Source organism: Prunus dulcis, chromosome 3, assembly GCF_902201215.1.
Source record: "Prunus dulcis chromosome 3, ALMONDv2, whole genome shotgun sequence".
In the NCBI taxonomy this organism is placed as follows: Eukaryota; Viridiplantae; Streptophyta; class Magnoliopsida; order Rosales; family Rosaceae; genus Prunus; species Prunus dulcis.
Genome location: NC_047652.1, coordinates 5,473,442 through 5,489,796, shown reverse-complemented (window position 1 = coordinate 5,489,796; position 16,355 = coordinate 5,473,442). Strand labels below are relative to the sequence as shown.

The 16,355-nt window shown below is 36.6% G+C and overlaps 3 protein-coding genes and 1 long non-coding RNA gene across 5 annotated transcripts; 2 read left to right on the top strand and 2 right to left on the bottom strand.

The window, feature by feature from the left end:
- Window positions 1–8,020, top strand: LOC117623248 (cyclin-A2-4). Of its 2 annotated transcripts, XM_034354156.1 has the most exons (12): window positions 1–161; window positions 1,525–1,879; window positions 2,248–2,503; window positions 3,239–3,375; window positions 4,405–4,497; window positions 5,351–5,484; window positions 6,235–6,310; window positions 6,763–6,839; window positions 6,925–6,958; window positions 7,073–7,222; window positions 7,311–7,445; window positions 7,562–8,020. In XM_034354156.1, exons 2-12 carry the CDS (start codon window positions 1,571–1,573, stop codon window positions 7,613–7,615), a joined length of 1,455 nt encoding a protein of 484 aa, XP_034210047.1. In that variant the 5' UTR covers window positions 1–161; window positions 1,525–1,570; the 3' UTR covers window positions 7,616–8,020. The 2 variants fall into 2 exon arrangements, with proteins under 2 accessions (XP_034210047.1, XP_034210048.1); XM_034354157.1 differs by lacking the exon at window positions 4,405–4,497.
- An 805-nt stretch (window positions 8,021–8,825) lies between these two features.
- Window positions 8,826–13,325, top strand: LOC117623225 (D-glycerate 3-kinase, chloroplastic). The gene is made up of 12 exons (XM_034354124.1): window positions 8,826–9,107; window positions 10,701–11,101; window positions 11,296–11,375; window positions 11,460–11,511; window positions 11,589–11,630; window positions 11,760–11,838; window positions 11,915–11,946; window positions 12,047–12,115; window positions 12,428–12,502; window positions 12,627–12,743; window positions 12,854–12,904; window positions 13,005–13,325. The coding sequence occupies exons 1-12, from the start codon at window positions 8,876–8,878 to the stop codon at window positions 13,146–13,148; spliced, it is 1,374 nt and encodes a 457-aa protein (XP_034210015.1). The 5' UTR covers window positions 8,826–8,875; the 3' UTR covers window positions 13,149–13,325.
- On the bottom strand, window positions 13,276–13,950 carry LOC117623226. The gene is made up of 2 exons (XR_004585098.1): window positions 13,532–13,950; window positions 13,276–13,442 (listed from the first exon to the last, which is right to left on the bottom strand). It is a non-coding gene; the product is annotated as an uncharacterized LOC117623226 (long non-coding RNA).
- A 772-nt stretch (window positions 13,951–14,722) lies between these two features.
- Window positions 14,723–16,355, bottom strand: LOC117621484 (auxin-responsive protein IAA1). Its single transcript, XM_034351986.1, has 4 exons — window positions 16,070–16,355; window positions 15,599–15,780; window positions 15,370–15,481; window positions 14,723–15,140 (listed from the first exon to the last, which is right to left on the bottom strand). Exons 1-4 carry the CDS (start codon window positions 16,291–16,293, stop codon window positions 15,041–15,043), a joined length of 618 nt encoding a protein of 205 aa, XP_034207877.1. The 5' UTR covers window positions 16,294–16,355; the 3' UTR covers window positions 14,723–15,040.

The window sequence follows — 16,355 nt, the reverse complement described above, 5'->3', positions numbered from 1 at the left end:
CTCTCTCTCTCTCTCTCTCTCTCTCTCTCTCTCTCTCTAAGCTCACAGAGCTCTTCTCTCACCTCCTATATCTGGAGGTCTTGGAGCTTGGAGGAGAGAGATTCAGGACAATCTTTCAGCCCAACAATGCAATGTGTGCGTCTATACGCATCAAAATCTGCGTATGTAATCATGCGCTTTTTTAATTTTTTTGGTTTCGTTCTAGTGACAAATCGATTAGGGTTCATGGGTTTTGTTGCTATTTTTGAAATTCTTCAACTTTTGGGTCGTTTGACATGGCTCTGTGTACCAACGTATGCTTGGTTAATGAGAAAATATGGGAAAGAAAAAGGAAATGGATAAGTTTTCAAGAATCTTTCTTTATCTTTTTGGGTGAATATTTGAATGATAATGAAAAAAGCTCCACTTTAACTGAAGCTGGATTTCTCTACTTTTATTTTGGTTCTTCTTCTTCTTCCTCAAAATGAAAATTTTCCAAAGTAGGTCGTATTTCCTTTTGTCTTCTCCCATTTTATTGGGGATCAAACATGTCAAGGTCTCAAATTTCTGTGTTCAATTTGGAGATTCTGAAATTTCAAAAAATGGGCTCAAAGCAAAAATGATTTTTACCCTGAAGAGCTCAGCTTGATGCTTTTGGTCCCACTTTCATCTGATCTGAGTAGCTAGAATTTGAAACTTTCAAATTCTAGTTTGTTTTCTCAGAAACGATTTTGAGGGTTTGACATTTTTTGGCTATGTCTTCATGCTTTTTCCTGGATTTCCCTTACAATTCATAGCGTGATTAGTGTGCCCAATGTACTACTAGTCTGAATGAAATACCAAAAAATCGGGTGTTAAGAAAATATTTTATTTTACTTTACAGCTGCTGCCACCCTTTGAACTTACCATCGGCAATTTTTTCTTCTTCTTTATGATATCCATTGAACATCAACTTTTCTGTATTTTCAAAACATCTTGAAATGAGCCCACTTCGACATGAAAATTTTGCAGATTTTTCTGAACATGTCTATCATTTGAATAGAAATTTGGGTATAAGCTGAAGCAAGTCTTTTCCATTGATCTTTATTATGACAAATATGGTCAATTTAATGATTCTCCATGTAATTTGGTGCTTTGGGAGTTTGCTCAGAAAGATTATTTGGGACTTGACTTCTACTGATCATTCAAATATTTCTTATAGCCAGTTATAGATGCGATCTTGTGTACTATATGAATAACATTATTTCGTCTGTCTATCAGATTTCAAAGTCCATACAGTTTTCTATGAGTAACTTTATATCCACCATCATAGTGTACTGTTCAACTGCACTAAAAAAGGTGCTCAGTCCATTTACAATTTTACATGCTTATCATGGTTTTCAATTACACGGGGGGCCTCAGTTTGAAGTTGCATTACAATTTACAACATACCTGGAGATCTTCTTAGAAATGCCATATTTCCCGATTTCTTGATCTGTATATCTGTAGTTGCTTACTAATTATGCAGCTTCTTCTTGAATTTAATTGGCCTTGGTTTTGTTGCAGGTCACATTGACTGGTTCGATTTGATGTGGTGTTCTGCTTGTCTCTCATGTCTGCAAACATGAAGAGAGAAAATATGGTCACCTCCAATGTTAGAGAGCTTCCTGGAAGAATAACACGTGCTCGAGCTGCTGCACTTCATCCATCTGGACAAATGCCCCCAATAAAACCACCCACACAACAGAGCCAGAAGCAGGCTGTGCGAACAAATCCAAAAAGAGCTGCCACGGATGAGAACAGTACAAAAGCTGCTGGTAATGCATGTATGCAACGTAAGAGGAGGGCTGTGCTTCAGGATGTGACCAATGCTTGCTGTAAACCTTCATATGGGAGCTGCTTCAATGCAACTAAAATTCAGGTCAATGTGCTGTTAGTTAGATTTGTTCATAAATGTTGTGCAAATACAATAATACGCTTGGTTTATGCAGATGTACTGCTAAGATTAGTTGCCTGAATGTTAAGCAAATTTAGAAGACTAAGGGAAAGAGATAGTTTGCAATTCTTTTGATTGTTCATAACATGATTAAGACTCAGGGAAGGATTGTTTCCACAAATATAATTTCCACTGTTCAGTGTCTTCCTTGTACCAAGGTCTAGTGAGGATTACATGTGTGTATATAATACGTAATATATATATGTAGATGTATATATATATTGTCATGAAAGCTTTACTTTCTTTTTATCCCTCAAGATTCTGAATTCTGCCTCTTATTTTGCCGAATGCAGGTTAAGAACAGCAAGCCAGCTAAAAAGGGTCAGGCAAAGCTGACAAAAATGGTCCCTTCCGTTGCGCTAGATTTAAAAACGGAGGCCGTGCAGGGAATTGTAAAACCAGAACTAACATCCGACTTACAGTCAATTAATTTGGAAGATGGAAACATGCTTATGTGGTCAACTAAGGATGTGAAAGATGTTCATCGGTCAGAAAATCAGAGTTCTGGATCTAGAGTGGCTTCAAAAGTCCAAAGCCCTTCAAATAAAGGTTTGCCATTTCTTTAGTTCTCTCTTCCAAACATCTTACAAGCTCGAGTTGAAATGAGAGATAGGAGCTTGTATATCAATGTATGGCAGCTTTGAGGAATGAAATATGTCCACCCTTAGCTTTGTCCACTTTTCCATTCTACCTACCCATAATGTACAAAGGATAATAGGCTGAGAAACATCATGAGTGAAATTCAATGTTCTGATTAGCTGTGATTTGGAACCATAATTCAGTAGTTCTTATGTAGTGCAGAGCTCAATGGCGATATGAGCTTAGAAGGTTTAATCTGAGGGGTTCAAATATCTGGTTGTTTCTCCTATCAGCAATGAGGCCATATGCAGTACTGACGTGAATAACGTATCATATGTTTACAGTAAATTCAAATCCAACTCTAAAAGCTTAAACAAATACAGACGATTCATGAAAATTATAGCTGACTTGGTTTCACTAAAGTACAAGCTGAAGATTTATGAGAGGACAGAAATAGTCTTTGAAAATCATATTAAACTATTTGGGTTCCAACATGATTCCAAAATGAGCATTCTGAAAATCTTTTCCTCTTCTAATATTATGCTTCACTGTGTCCTAACTTAAGACAGTTGATCAATGCCATTGCAATACAATGCTTTTCTTACCTACTTTGAGTGCTGGATGCCAAATGCTAATGTTTCTTTTAAGGATTTTCTATGGCTTTAGTATGCAATAGTTTGTGACCTTTAGTATTAAATTGTGCAGCACATGATGGTAGCCTTTCAGCAGACATGGTTACATCGAGCAACCAACATATTGTTAACATTGATGCAGATTACAAGGATCCTCAATTGTGTAGCCTCTATGCCCCTGATATCTACAACCATTTATGTGTTGCAGAGGTTTGTGCTGTTTGACGTTATTTAATATGTATAGAAGTTCCTTTCTAGTAGCACCTGTATTTTCGTATTGCTATACATTACAGTGTATAATTAATCAGTTAGATACCAGTGCTACTCAGTAATGGACAAGATGATGATGTGTATTGAATTGTCTAGTTTAACAAGCATAACTACCTCAAATCACAATGATGTAGTGCAAATTAAGAGGCATCTGAATATCTGATTTATGATTCCCGATATGTTGTATAAATACTATTATTCAGCCATCTCTATCCATGACAACATTATTTTGTTTAGAGGAATGTCTAGTAAAGGTTAAAACCGTTTTTCTTCTTCCAGCCTTTTTATTTTTGTGACCGATCAGCCATAAAGAATGTTAGAACTTGTTTCTTTCCATACTGTCCTACAGATGCAAAAGGGACATGACTGGATTCTTATAAAAACTTTAAATAACAAATGAATACTATGTTAGATGCTGTTGGAAGTGAACATGGTGCATTCAAGTGGCACGGGTTGCAACTACATCTTTAATACCAAAAACACCAAAAACATGTATAACAAATTTCTGTTTCTTATGTCCAAGTCTGATAATTACTCAGATGGACTGCCTTTATTAAGCTGTATCCGGAAGTGAACTTGTATATATCTCATCTTTATAAAGGAACAAAGTATTCTCGTAAAGGATTCCATTTTGAGGCTACTCTTTTTTTGGTCTGTCCAAGCTTTTTCTCATATGATGCTGTTGTTCTGGTATGCATACTTGTCTGTCATGAGTTTTTACTAAATAAAAACATAACTCATTGCTTGATAGTGAATGATAATGTGATATTAATCCACACAGCTATATGGTCGTGCTATTCCTTGTGCAAGACAAAAATAAAAACCTATTCTTTTTGCACTCATTTTGTTTCCAGCACAGAGAGTGCAATCAGTGCTGGTTCCTACTTCAGGGTTCTAAACTATGAGCTTTCATCTTTCTATCCTCTGTTCCTTTGTGTGACAATTGGCTACAAAATTTTGTTTTGACAGCTTGACCGAAGGCCAAATGCTACTTTTATGGAAACAATACAGCAAGATATCACCAAAAGTATGAGAGGGATTTTAATTGATTGGCTTGTAGAGGTTTGCATGGTTCCTTTACCTATTAGTTCTAATTTCATAGTCACATAGCTCATGTATCTGATTAAGGAGGAAAATATAGGTTGTAGTTTATGTACCTATGTGATGTCCCTTTATATTAGTGAGGATATTCCTGTCGTTTTGTACCATGTAGAATATATTCATATTGGATATTTCAAATTCATCTTTATGGATTGAACTGTGAATTTCAATCTTCATACAATGCAAGTTAATCTTGGTCAAAACTTCGTACCTTGCTCCGGAATTTGCCCCACATTGTGTCTTTATCAGAATGGTATGAAGATATGCTAGTATTATATCAATGGCAGTTATGTCACTCTTCCTCTTGATTTATCAAGGATAACCCTAATAGTTGTATAATGAAAAGGAACAAGTTCCCTGGCATATACTGCAAGTTTTTGGCTCAATAATTGTCTAATGAAATACTGGAAGGCAACTGAGGACTGTTTTCTAACAGTCTTTTTTAAATTATGGCTGGTTTTTGTCCTATAATGTGAAGTTAAACATCCCTTACAATGCCTATGATTTCACTTTTAGAATCATGTTATGAAATGTTCAGCATTAAATGAGATGGCACGTTTAGACTTTTAACTGATATTGCTATCCTGCTTCTAAGATTGTTTTGTCTCGGTTTTATAATGTAATTTTTCTTCACTGATGACTTGCTCAATCACATTTATATACAACTTGCACAATAAGTCTTATATCTAAAGAAGAGCTGTACACAGTGACGCTTCTTATTTTTCCGTTCAATGATGAAATGCTCTATTGTGTTTTATATAAAACGTGTGAATACTAATACAAGTAATTTGATCCAAATAATCTTTGGTTTCAGGTGTCAGAGGAATATAAGTTGGTGGCAGATACGCTTTACCTCACAGTCTATCTCATCGATTGGTTTCTCTGTCATAATTACACTGAAAGGACTAGACTTCAATTGCTTGGCATCACTTGCATGCTAATTGCCTCGTAAGCTTTCATACCTGTAGTAGGGGGTAACTGCATTACTTGATTAGAACTTATGATGTAGAGCTATTAACAGGGTATTTTAGTTGTCAAAACTATGGATAAGGCGAATTCTCTTGATAATAGTGATTTTATCTGATGCAATATCACTGTTATGGGTAAGTCCGGATCTTAGCAGTTGAAAAGATGGAAACATAAATAAGTCCAATATTGCCTGTCGCTGTTTGATGTTGAGAAGTGAATGTACAACGTTGTTGGTTTTCTTTAGATCCTTGGTCACTCAGAAGTCAGAAGAAATTTGTATTGAAATTGCCCAACATGCTTTATCAACGGAATATGCTTGGCGTGGACACATTTGGGCAACAATTGACTTGGCTAGTGCAATTTTGAACAATATTCATTAATATAGTATCACCTTAAATTGCAGATTAGTTTCTTCAATATTGCCTGTTTCCTTTCGATCAAGGACCATTAAATGGGGAAGAAGAAACCTTTACCTAAAGACCACATTATTGTTTTATATGGACATCATCTGAGTTTACCGACACAATAAGATAATCTTTAATTGTTGAAGATTTAAAGACTGTATTAGGATCCGATAAATTTAATTCAGTTATGAATCTCTTTCAAGTGATTGTAAAGTTAGAAGTTTCAAGGGTTCATTCAAATGCATTTTACAGAACATAGTATCTATCAGAATGTTGTTTAATGTGATTGCTAATGTGGTTGTCTTCTCTGTTTATTATTTTTAAGGAAATATGAAGAAATTTGTGCACCGCGTGTGGAAGAACTTTGTTTCATGACAGACAACACTTACTCGAAAGAGGAGGTATGTGATTGCCCGTTCTTATTCCAATACTGGTTAGATTACTATGAGTTTAGATACTGATGAGAAAAATCTTAAGAGTTAGCCATGTGAGTTCTAAGTAAGTACATGCTTGCTAAGGGATGCTCCTAAACTAGTATGATGTCTGCCTCTGCACATAATAGATGAGATGAAAATGAGGAGTTTACGACTTCAAAGCGAGTAATTTCATTTTAAGCGTTCTTTTGTCACCCTGTTATAAATGCAAAGAAGGCAGGATGCCTTTTATTTCCGTGTCATGGGTCTGAAGTTTATGAAAAAAAATCTTTAACTGCGCTCCTCTCTCTCTCTCTACTGAAAACTGGAAACCTGAGGCAGGACTTGTATGTGTATGTTAGTGACATCCTTAAGGTTCCAATTTATTCTTGCCTGTTAAAATTCTTTTTATTGCCTTCCTGAATAAATAAAAATTGCAGGTATTGAAAATGGAGAGTCAAGTATTGAAGTACTTTGGGTTTCAACTTTTTGCACCAACAACTAAAACTTTCCTCAGGTACATCTTGCCTATATGGTATCAGTTTCCTTTATTGATAGTTTCAATATGCTATTGAATATTGCTAATGCGCCTTCATTTTCAGGAGATTTCTTCGAGCAGCACAAGCTTCTTATAAGGTAACTTGATTAGTTAAAGTTGCTTTTGGCCTTGGTTTGCAGATACCATGCTCTTTTTTTTTTGACCTTCGGTTTGAAGAACGACTTACATGTGTAATAACAAAATTTTTGCAGACTCCTAGCCTTGAACTGGAGTACTTGGCCAATTATCTTGCTGAACTAACTTTGGTTGACTATAGCTTCTTGAATTTCCTTCCTTCCGTCGTTGCTGCATCAGCTGTTTTTCTTTCCAAATGGACCTTAGATCAGTCCAGCCATCCATGGGTTTGTCTTTTCTTCCTTGGCGTTTCACTATTTTCTTCTGCATGTTGATTATATACTGGAAATATGACTTCAGTTGTAACTCTAACAGAATCCAATACTAGAACACTATACCCGTTACACGCCATTGGATCTGAAGATCACAGTTCTTGCTCTGCAAGATTTACAGTTGAACACCAATGGTTGTCCTCTGAGTGCTGTACGCATGAAGTATAGGCACCAAAAGGTATCAAAGAGCAAGAGTCTAAAGAAACCGCTGTTTACTATAAACCTTTCTAAAATCAGTAGAATAACTGGGACACACTGAATTTTCTATTAATGAGGTGGTTTTCGTTGTGGCAGTTTAAATCCGTAGCGGGTTTGTCATCCCCAAAACTCCTTGAAACACTATTTTGAAGATGATTTCAAGTGACAGCTAACAGAGACTGAGACATGTACACTTTCCGGACAGAAGTTACCTCTGGATTTTGTCAATCACTCCATGAGGTTGTACTTGATGTGCCATCTTAATCCTGTCTCCATTCCATTTATATTCATTTTGTCCAATTTCTTAATTCCTGTTTATAGATTTTCTGACCTGGTTTTGTGCTTGATCCAACCTGTGTCTTTGTAAAATTGACCTAGGGATGTCTGGCCACTTAAGTATTAAACTTGGTTACATGAATTGTTAATAGTCATTATGTTGTTCAGTTTAAACTAGCTCTTAATCAGGCCTTGACCACAATTTAATTAAGTTGTAATGAGTGAAATGTAACTTTTTCCAGGCAAAGCTTTTAATCTAATGAATCAAATTTATTTGCAGCTGTCTTGTGATTGTGGCTCATTACTCTTCTTATGAACTTTAAGTTTCTTGTTTTCCATTGCCCTTTCCCCCCCCCCCCCCCCCCCCTTATTTAGTGCTCCTTCCCCCCCAAAAAAAGAAAAGTACTTGGCTACTTACAGATTTGTGAGAGATACGCTTCTTCGAAAACATGCTTAAGCTTTGCCTTAAGAGTGATGAAGAACAGTACTACGTGAAATGACATAACCACCCAAATCAGGCGTCCATGAAGTACTCAACCTTCCGCTATAAGAACATGAGCTGAACAAAAACATTGCGAGTAGCCTGCAACCAAGAGACACTATGTCGCAGATAACCAAACTAGATCAAGGTTTCATTTCGAAAATCTGTAATAATAAGGTTGCCAAATGTTGGGTTTTGACTATATGATATCCATTTAGGTCGAAACCTACCCTTTTGGTCTTTTAAACAATTATTAAATTACAAAGAACTTATAGCTCAAATTGTTAAAAAACATTTATCTCTGCAATCAAAATTCTGGGTTCAATTTCCCTCTTCTTATCTCGATTGTATAACAAAACAACCGAGAAAAAAAACCTACTATTAAATTTATCCATTTGTCACCCTGCAGGTAATAAAATATTAATTTCGAAGTGGTGGATGTGCACAATTTTTACTTTTTCATATATCCACTACAAAAGAATTGGATTTTACGACCCAAAAAAGAGAGAAAACAGTGATAAGTATGGGTAGTTTAGTACTTTCCAACAAACAAGTATCGTTACCCTCGTTAACGCACACAGAACCACCATGACCATTGGTTATATCTCCTGCACAGCTTTGGGAAAACATCATCAACAGAGTGAGCGAGAGAGATGAAAATGGCGGCCTTGAATATCTTATCTCAGCCATGGCCACCTACGCCCTCTCTCTCTGTTTCTAATTGTTATTATTCTTTCTGTAACACTAGTAAGCCCAATAGTAGTAATAAATCACATTCTTTGTCTCATTCTTATCACTTCTCTCTCCTCTCTTCCCTCTATGGATCAAATAGACCATACCCATCATCTAAGCTCTCTGCAATGCCTACCCATTTCTCAAAGTCTGGTAATTTTTCTATTTCCAGATATAATTTCATTTACTTCTCCATTTACTTTGCTTGCTACTCAATGTGAATTTGATTCTTGTTACATACATTTTATCCTGCATTCGATAATTGCTTTGGAAGAGTAAGAATCTGATCAAAATAGAAAGCAAAATGGAAAAAAAAGGAATGGGAAGTTTGGAGATTTATTAAAGTCTCATGCTTTGTCCCTCATGGGATAGCTGAATGGTTTAAAGGGTCCAATTTTCCCATGCCAGGCCTGGTTCAAGCTGCAGTACGTAGTTGTTCTTGGGTAATTTTAGGAAAAAATGATTTTAAGGGTTCATAAAAAAAGGGGACAAAAACATTGTAGGAAGTTAAGATAGATTCTTGCAATATGTATATATTCTTCAGCTTTTCTGGTGCCAGAAGTACTGGTTAACATGTATATAGTTATTTAGATGCAATGTTGAATACTTCTGGTTAAATGGCATCAATGGAGTACTCAACAGGATAAGTCCTGACACTTGAGTATCCTAAGAGCAGGCCGTAGATATCATGAAACTGGAGCAACAATTTTGAGCCCTTGTCAATGAAGTTTTGAAATATCAAAGTCCACATCGTTGCGGTATCTTTGGAATAAAAACTGTATTTACTGGAAGCAAATTAGCATGCAATCCATACACTACTGAAAAACCACTGTTCTCTTTTTGGAGGTTCGTACATAAGATATTGGCATTTTTGGGGACAGTGTTTGATTGGTCACAATTTACTAAAGCCGTATGGATGGATTCCTTCAATTCTTTAGAGCTGTGAGCTTATTTGTCCTTTCTCTTAGGGAGCTTGTTTAACTAATTGCAGTTGGACATTTGTAATGTCTCCTCATCTCTCCATTTTTGGGGTCTAGCCTTCTTATTAAAAAATTTATGTATCTTCCATTGGTTGAAAGCTGGTCCTCTTCCTCACAAATCCCATCTCTTTCATGGGTTGAACCGATAACTTGCTCTTGTGAAAAAGGAGAGGAACCACTTTGTTTGAAAGTACTAGTCAACTAACAGAAATTTACAACTAACGCTTATACCTTAGTTACTTGAGGTGGATCAACTTAGCTGCTTTTTTTCGCCTTGTAGGACATCATTTATTTCCTCATGACCCCTGCCTATGTTATTTACTCAGATACAAGTACAATCTTCTTATTAAGGCTAAATATCTCTTCTTATTAGAGCTAAATATCTTCTCCTATCCACTTTCTAGCTTATTGATTGCCTGTATGTTGAATAACTGATTTGGAAACTTAACTAACCTTACTGCAGTTTTAGGGCTTAGAATTTTTACATTTATGTCTTGCACTATCTTTAGTTATATTCTGAATCTATTTCCATTTGGTTTTCATGGGGAATCTTTTCCTTTAACTTAACAAAAATAGAAGGAAAAAGCCCTTTTGTTCATTGGTGATCATATAGAATACGGATATAGGTTCGCAGATATATATACCGTGCAAAATATTTTTAATATATAGTAATGGGTCAAGCTGAATAGTCTCAATATGGTCTATATCGTGGCTGCAATTGGAGTTGATCACAGCAAGACTGTTCTTCACCTCTTTTCTCTTTCAGGGATTCTTCTTGCAGGCAGTGGATGTTCCTGGATGCAAGACAATTCTATGCGTCACAACAATGCTGCCGGCAGTGAATGTGGGCAGGGCCAATTGTATTCTGTGTTTCCTACACAGCCCGCAGAAGTTTCTTCTGTGCAGGACCTTTTTAACTTTATATGCTCCGGTCCATTGATAAACAAATTGGGTCTGACCCCAGAAGCAGTGGCTGAGTCTGTTGACAAATGGTTGTCCTATGGGTTGCACCTCTGTCGGCTGTTTCAGCTCAATGAATTGTATCTGACGGAGCCTCAAAAAGTTAGGCTTTATCACTACTATATTCCGGTATTTTTTTGGTGTGATGATCAGATTTCTCAGCACAGATCCTTGTACAAAGATGGAGAAGATATACCTCCTCTAGTGGTACATCATTTCTACTCCAATTATCCCCTCTTTTTTTGTACTCTTAAGTTTCTGTATTGGGTTGCATTCTATTGGCATTTGAAAAGGTATATCTGTCTCCAGAAATGATTGCATCTATGAAGAGTGATTGCTGCCATTGTTTATTTTTAGTTTTTGTTTCGTCTTATGGTGCTGATTTTTGGTCTGTGATGCAGATTGGTTTTAGTGCACCACAAGGTTGTGGAAAGACTACACTTGTGTTTGCTCTTAATTATCTATTCCAAATTACGGGCCGGTAAGCTATGAGAAACTGATACTCTAGATGATTCATAAAAAGATAAAGGAATTTGGTATTGCTGACAATATGTTCAAATATCAGGAATTCTGCCTCAATATCCATTGATGACTTTTATTTGACGGCAGAGGGTCAGGTATTTTTTAGGAAATTTGTGGCACATTCTTCTTTATATATATTTTTTTGTCTGATGCGATATTGTATTATTTGTAGGCCAAACTACGAGAAGCAAATCCAGGAAATGCACTTTTAGAGGTAGCGATCAACATATGTTCCAAGTAATTTAACTTAAGATAGTTAACAAGTTGATTGTAACTCATTAGAAACTGAACATGCTTTCTTATCAATAACACTGTCTATTCTCTTATTTCTCGTGGCTTGTAGTTACGTGGAAATGCAGGGAGTCATGATCTTACATTCTCTGTTGAAACCCTGTCTGATCTAAGCAAATTGAGTAAAGAAGGTGATTCTCCTCCATTCATTTTCCTCTGCTATAAATGCATGCCTGTTTCATAACTATCCACATCTAAATTGTTCAGGTATGAAGATGAAGCTACCCCGATATGATAAGGTGCACAACAGTGAAAGTTTGCTTTTCTTATTATTATTATTTTTTCCATCAACCAGTTTTTAGTTCAAAGTGGCTCTTTATAACTTGTTTCATGTTGCAGTCTGCTTACAATGGAAAGGGTGACAGGGCTGATCCGTCAACATGGCCAGAGGTTGAAGGGCCACTTACAGTAAGTCTGTAAGAGGATTTTCCGTAATGTCTGGCAATCAGTGGGCTTAGGTTGATGCAAATTGGGGGGCTGATACTGTATGGCCCATGTAGCAACCTGATTATATGAAGATAGATGTTTGAACATATCAAGAATCAAGATCTCACAAATGCTATGTTGAAGTGTTTTTTAGAAGTAATAATAGGGTTTGGATGTGAAATCAATAGGTCAAACCCAAAGGTAATTAGTTAGGTGGTTTCAGTAGGCTTTGTAGAAAATTCTGGAAAGAGTATTTCACCTTGCAATTTATTTGTGTTTTGGCTGGTTATGTAGGTTGTTCTATTTGAAGGTTGGATGCTTGGTTTCAAACCCCTTCCTGTGGAAGTTGTCAAAGCAGTTGATCCGCAGGTTAGAGGACTGGACATATATTGTGGGACTTTGTTGATATTACTTGCGCCCAGTTCAAATTCATTAATTATTTTAGTTCTATTAAAGACAGTTACAGCTCTAATGTGAAATTTTCATTAAACAGCTGGAGACAGTAAATAAAAATCTTGAAGCTTATTATGATGCATGGTATAAGTTCATCAAAGCATGGATAATTATCAAGATCAAGGATCCGAGCTGTGTGTACCAGTGGCGTTTGCAGGTGGGGTTTCATGTTTACATCTTTGTGCAACCAAAATGCAGTGTTTCTCTTTTTAAGTACTTTTTCTCATTGTCATTGCTTAATTAACAAGTGTTTCCCTGAACTTGCAGGCAGAGATTGCCATGAGAGAGGACGGGAAGCCTGGAATGTCCGATGACGAGGTTGCTAGTCTATCTATATTTGTATCTTATAAACTGTCTGCTGAACCTGAAGTAGGTTCCATAACCTGAAACTGATGCTTTTTGAGAGCTTGTTTTGCAGGTAAAAGATTTTGTTTCACGGTACTTGCCAGCATACAATGCTTACCTTCCCACCCTTTACTCGGAAGGACCAGAAGGGTCGGACCCAAAGCGCCTCATCCTCGTAGAAATTGATGAGGGAAGGAACCCTATCCTTGGGAACTAGGTGACTATGAGCCACTGAAGTCCAGTTTTGATATATTGGAGATGTCATTTGCTTGTTAGAGAAGCATCATGTAATGGGGAAAAATGTCAATGTAAAAATGTAATGTGTAAGTGTAACTCTACTCGAATGAAAAGAATCATATTTTATGATTCACATAATAACTCATGATTTTCCTCATACAATCAATAGCACATATTTTGAAGTATAGAGATCTAAGGGCAGCAACAGCAGACGCCGTTTAAGCAAGGCTCACAAGTCTTATAGCAGCAACAGCAGCAGAAAAATGCAAACAAACTGCAACATAAAATGCAATCCAATCATAAGTAATGCATAAGATGAAGATTATGGAGGAAATTGGAAGTGAAGATTAATGATAAACAAACCAAGAATGGAAGCAGCCTTTCTCCTCCTTGCGCTTCTGGACCTGATCACAGCATGACATCCTTTGTGTAGGTGGTGCACCTGCCATTGTTTTTCTTCGATAAGAAGCTGTAGAAGAACATTTCAAAGGAACCAAGAAATGGTATATATATGTAGGCAGCGAAGGCAAAAAAGATGGCCTTCGCTTAAAGCTGATACAGTTTTCTCACTGCCAAATTTATTATGGTTGTTAGTAGAGCATAGAAATGGATGAAAGCTTCTTTGTCTTGGCTCTCTTTGATGACCCATGATAATGAATTTTTGCAATTGAATCTCTCCATCTCTCCATCTCTCAACCAATCACATAATGGTCCCAGCCATGAGAAACAACTTCTGCCACCTGCTGCCACATGGAAGCTTTAAATGTGCAATTAGAGCAGAAATATGTAACTATCAGTATCCAACATGTTTTTCTTTTTTCTTTTTTCTTTTTTCATTTTTCCATAAGGTCATAGAGCACTGCATGATGAGTGATGGGTCTCATGACCCATTCAGTGGCTCCTCATTTTGCAAAACATAAAATCAATTTCCTTGACCCCCTTTTTTTTTTTCTTTCGGGATATTAATCATAGTTTGACACATAAAAATAGTTCATCAAAACCCAAAAAAGAAAAAATTATGCACACATATCAAACTGTTATTAGCAGGAATGTAAGGGTTCCTACTTACGGGAAAGGAGGGAAGTATTTCCCTTTTTTTCCTCAGTGAAATGCAGATTTCCTGTACTTTTCCTGAAAGGCATCTGTGCTTGGGATATTGCTTGCATGTTGCGATTTCTTTCATCTTACAGAAGCAGCTTGGTAATGAAATCTTGTAAAGCATTTTGACTTTCCGGAACAAAATCTTGTGGTGCGTGGAGTAAAAAAAATGATGCTCTTGGAAACAGATTGGGTTACGAAGGATACAAATTGGGCTTTCTTTGGGTTTACAAGTAAGCCAATGGGTCTCTATTCTGCCCATTTTGTTTCAAGATTTTGGGAATTGAAATCTAATAATATCCCAGTTGTCAAACCGATGGACATGAGATATGACCTCTAAATTTGATTGTATCTAGATGTTTTTCTCATTTGAAAAAAACAAAAACCAAAAACCAAAAACAAAAAATATAATAATAAAACAGCAAACAATGGGAATTGAAGAATATGTATGGCATCTGAAGGCAATATCAAAACTGAATTTGCAGAAAGAAAAATTTGACTTATCATACATCAAACTTACTGTGTATATCTGAGTATGGAATCCAAGAAAAACTGTGATGATCCCAAAAATGGGGAGAAAAAGCCTACAACATCAAGTGCATTCAATACCAAAATGGAAAAATGCAACTTATAGAGAATCACAGATCGATCTCTTATTCTTGTCAACTTTTCTATCTAATCAAAACCCCCCTACCAACAAGAAAAAGCCTCTGTACATGCATATATTTTTTTTCATTCATTCAGTCTCTTTATCATATGTAGAAGGCATGTCTTTCAACTCGTGCTTGTGGATTTTGGAGGTGTCCTTGGAGCTAATCCAACTGCCTCAGAGCTTTTCATCAACCGGAGCCGCTTGCATGATTCCACAAACATTCTGTTCAAAGACAAAAAAGACAGGATTGATGTTAAGTAAATATGCACGATCTAGTAAAACAAAGAAAAATTAAAATCCCCAGGCATATATATTTGGCCGAAAATTTTCTCATACAAGTAATATGTTGTCAGATTATGAATAAGAACCATTAACGTTTGAGTGTGTGGTCTTAATTCACAGTCTAATAACATTTCGGGGAGAGATGGTTAGGGTTTATTTGAAATCTTACTTCCATGGTACATCTCCTACAAGCATCCAATCCCCATCTCTGTCCTCATAAGTTGGTACATACTCCACTCCATTTGCAGGGTCCATGAGCTTTCTCTCATTCAAATAATTACCTGCATCAACAGTAAATATCAACCATTAACTCCTGACATGAAAATTATGACATAGCTTTTTAATTTTTTACAAAGAAGATCAAATCTAGAAGAGATATGATGAGATAAGATAAATACGGATGGTCAAGAAGGAGAACATGTCCTCAAGAGCACCCAACAGCTGCTGATAGCTATTGTACATCTCAAGATCCACCTTGCGCAGATATGGAGCTCCATCTACTGCCACTTTCACGTACTTGCACGTCTTCATCAAGTTCTTCCTTGCCACTCTCACTGGCGGCCACCCCACCACTTGTGACCTGAAATATTCACACAGAACTTCCATCAAACACATTGTAAACTTAAAAATCAAAGAAAACCCATTTCAGTTTTCTTGTAATTGTACCCAAAAAAAATGAGGACCATGAAAACTAAAGAAACCCCACTTCAAATTTCATATAATTTTACAAAAAATAAAAAAACATGTTGACCATCAAACTTCAGTTTTCATATAATTTCATCAAACACATTGTAAACTCAAAGGTTAAAGAAAACCCATTTCAATTCTCACTTAGTTAAGCAAAAAAAAAATCATGTGGGCAGTCTTACTTTGTTGCTGGAAGCTTATGAGTTTTGGCCCCATCACCATCAGCACAATCTTGATCACAACATTCAACCCCTGATCTTGACGACGATGAGCTTGAGCTCCCAAGACTAAGATCAATGGTCTCTGAAAATCCACGCTTAGACCTCGAGCCAGGCAACCCCAAGGTCAACTTGGTATCGTCGTAGTTCAAGCCGGCCGGCGTCTGCTGCTCATTTTCCGGTGACATGTTTCGAATGCTTTGCTTTGCTTTCCTTGTAAATTTGATGGACCAACAACTTTAGCCGGCTC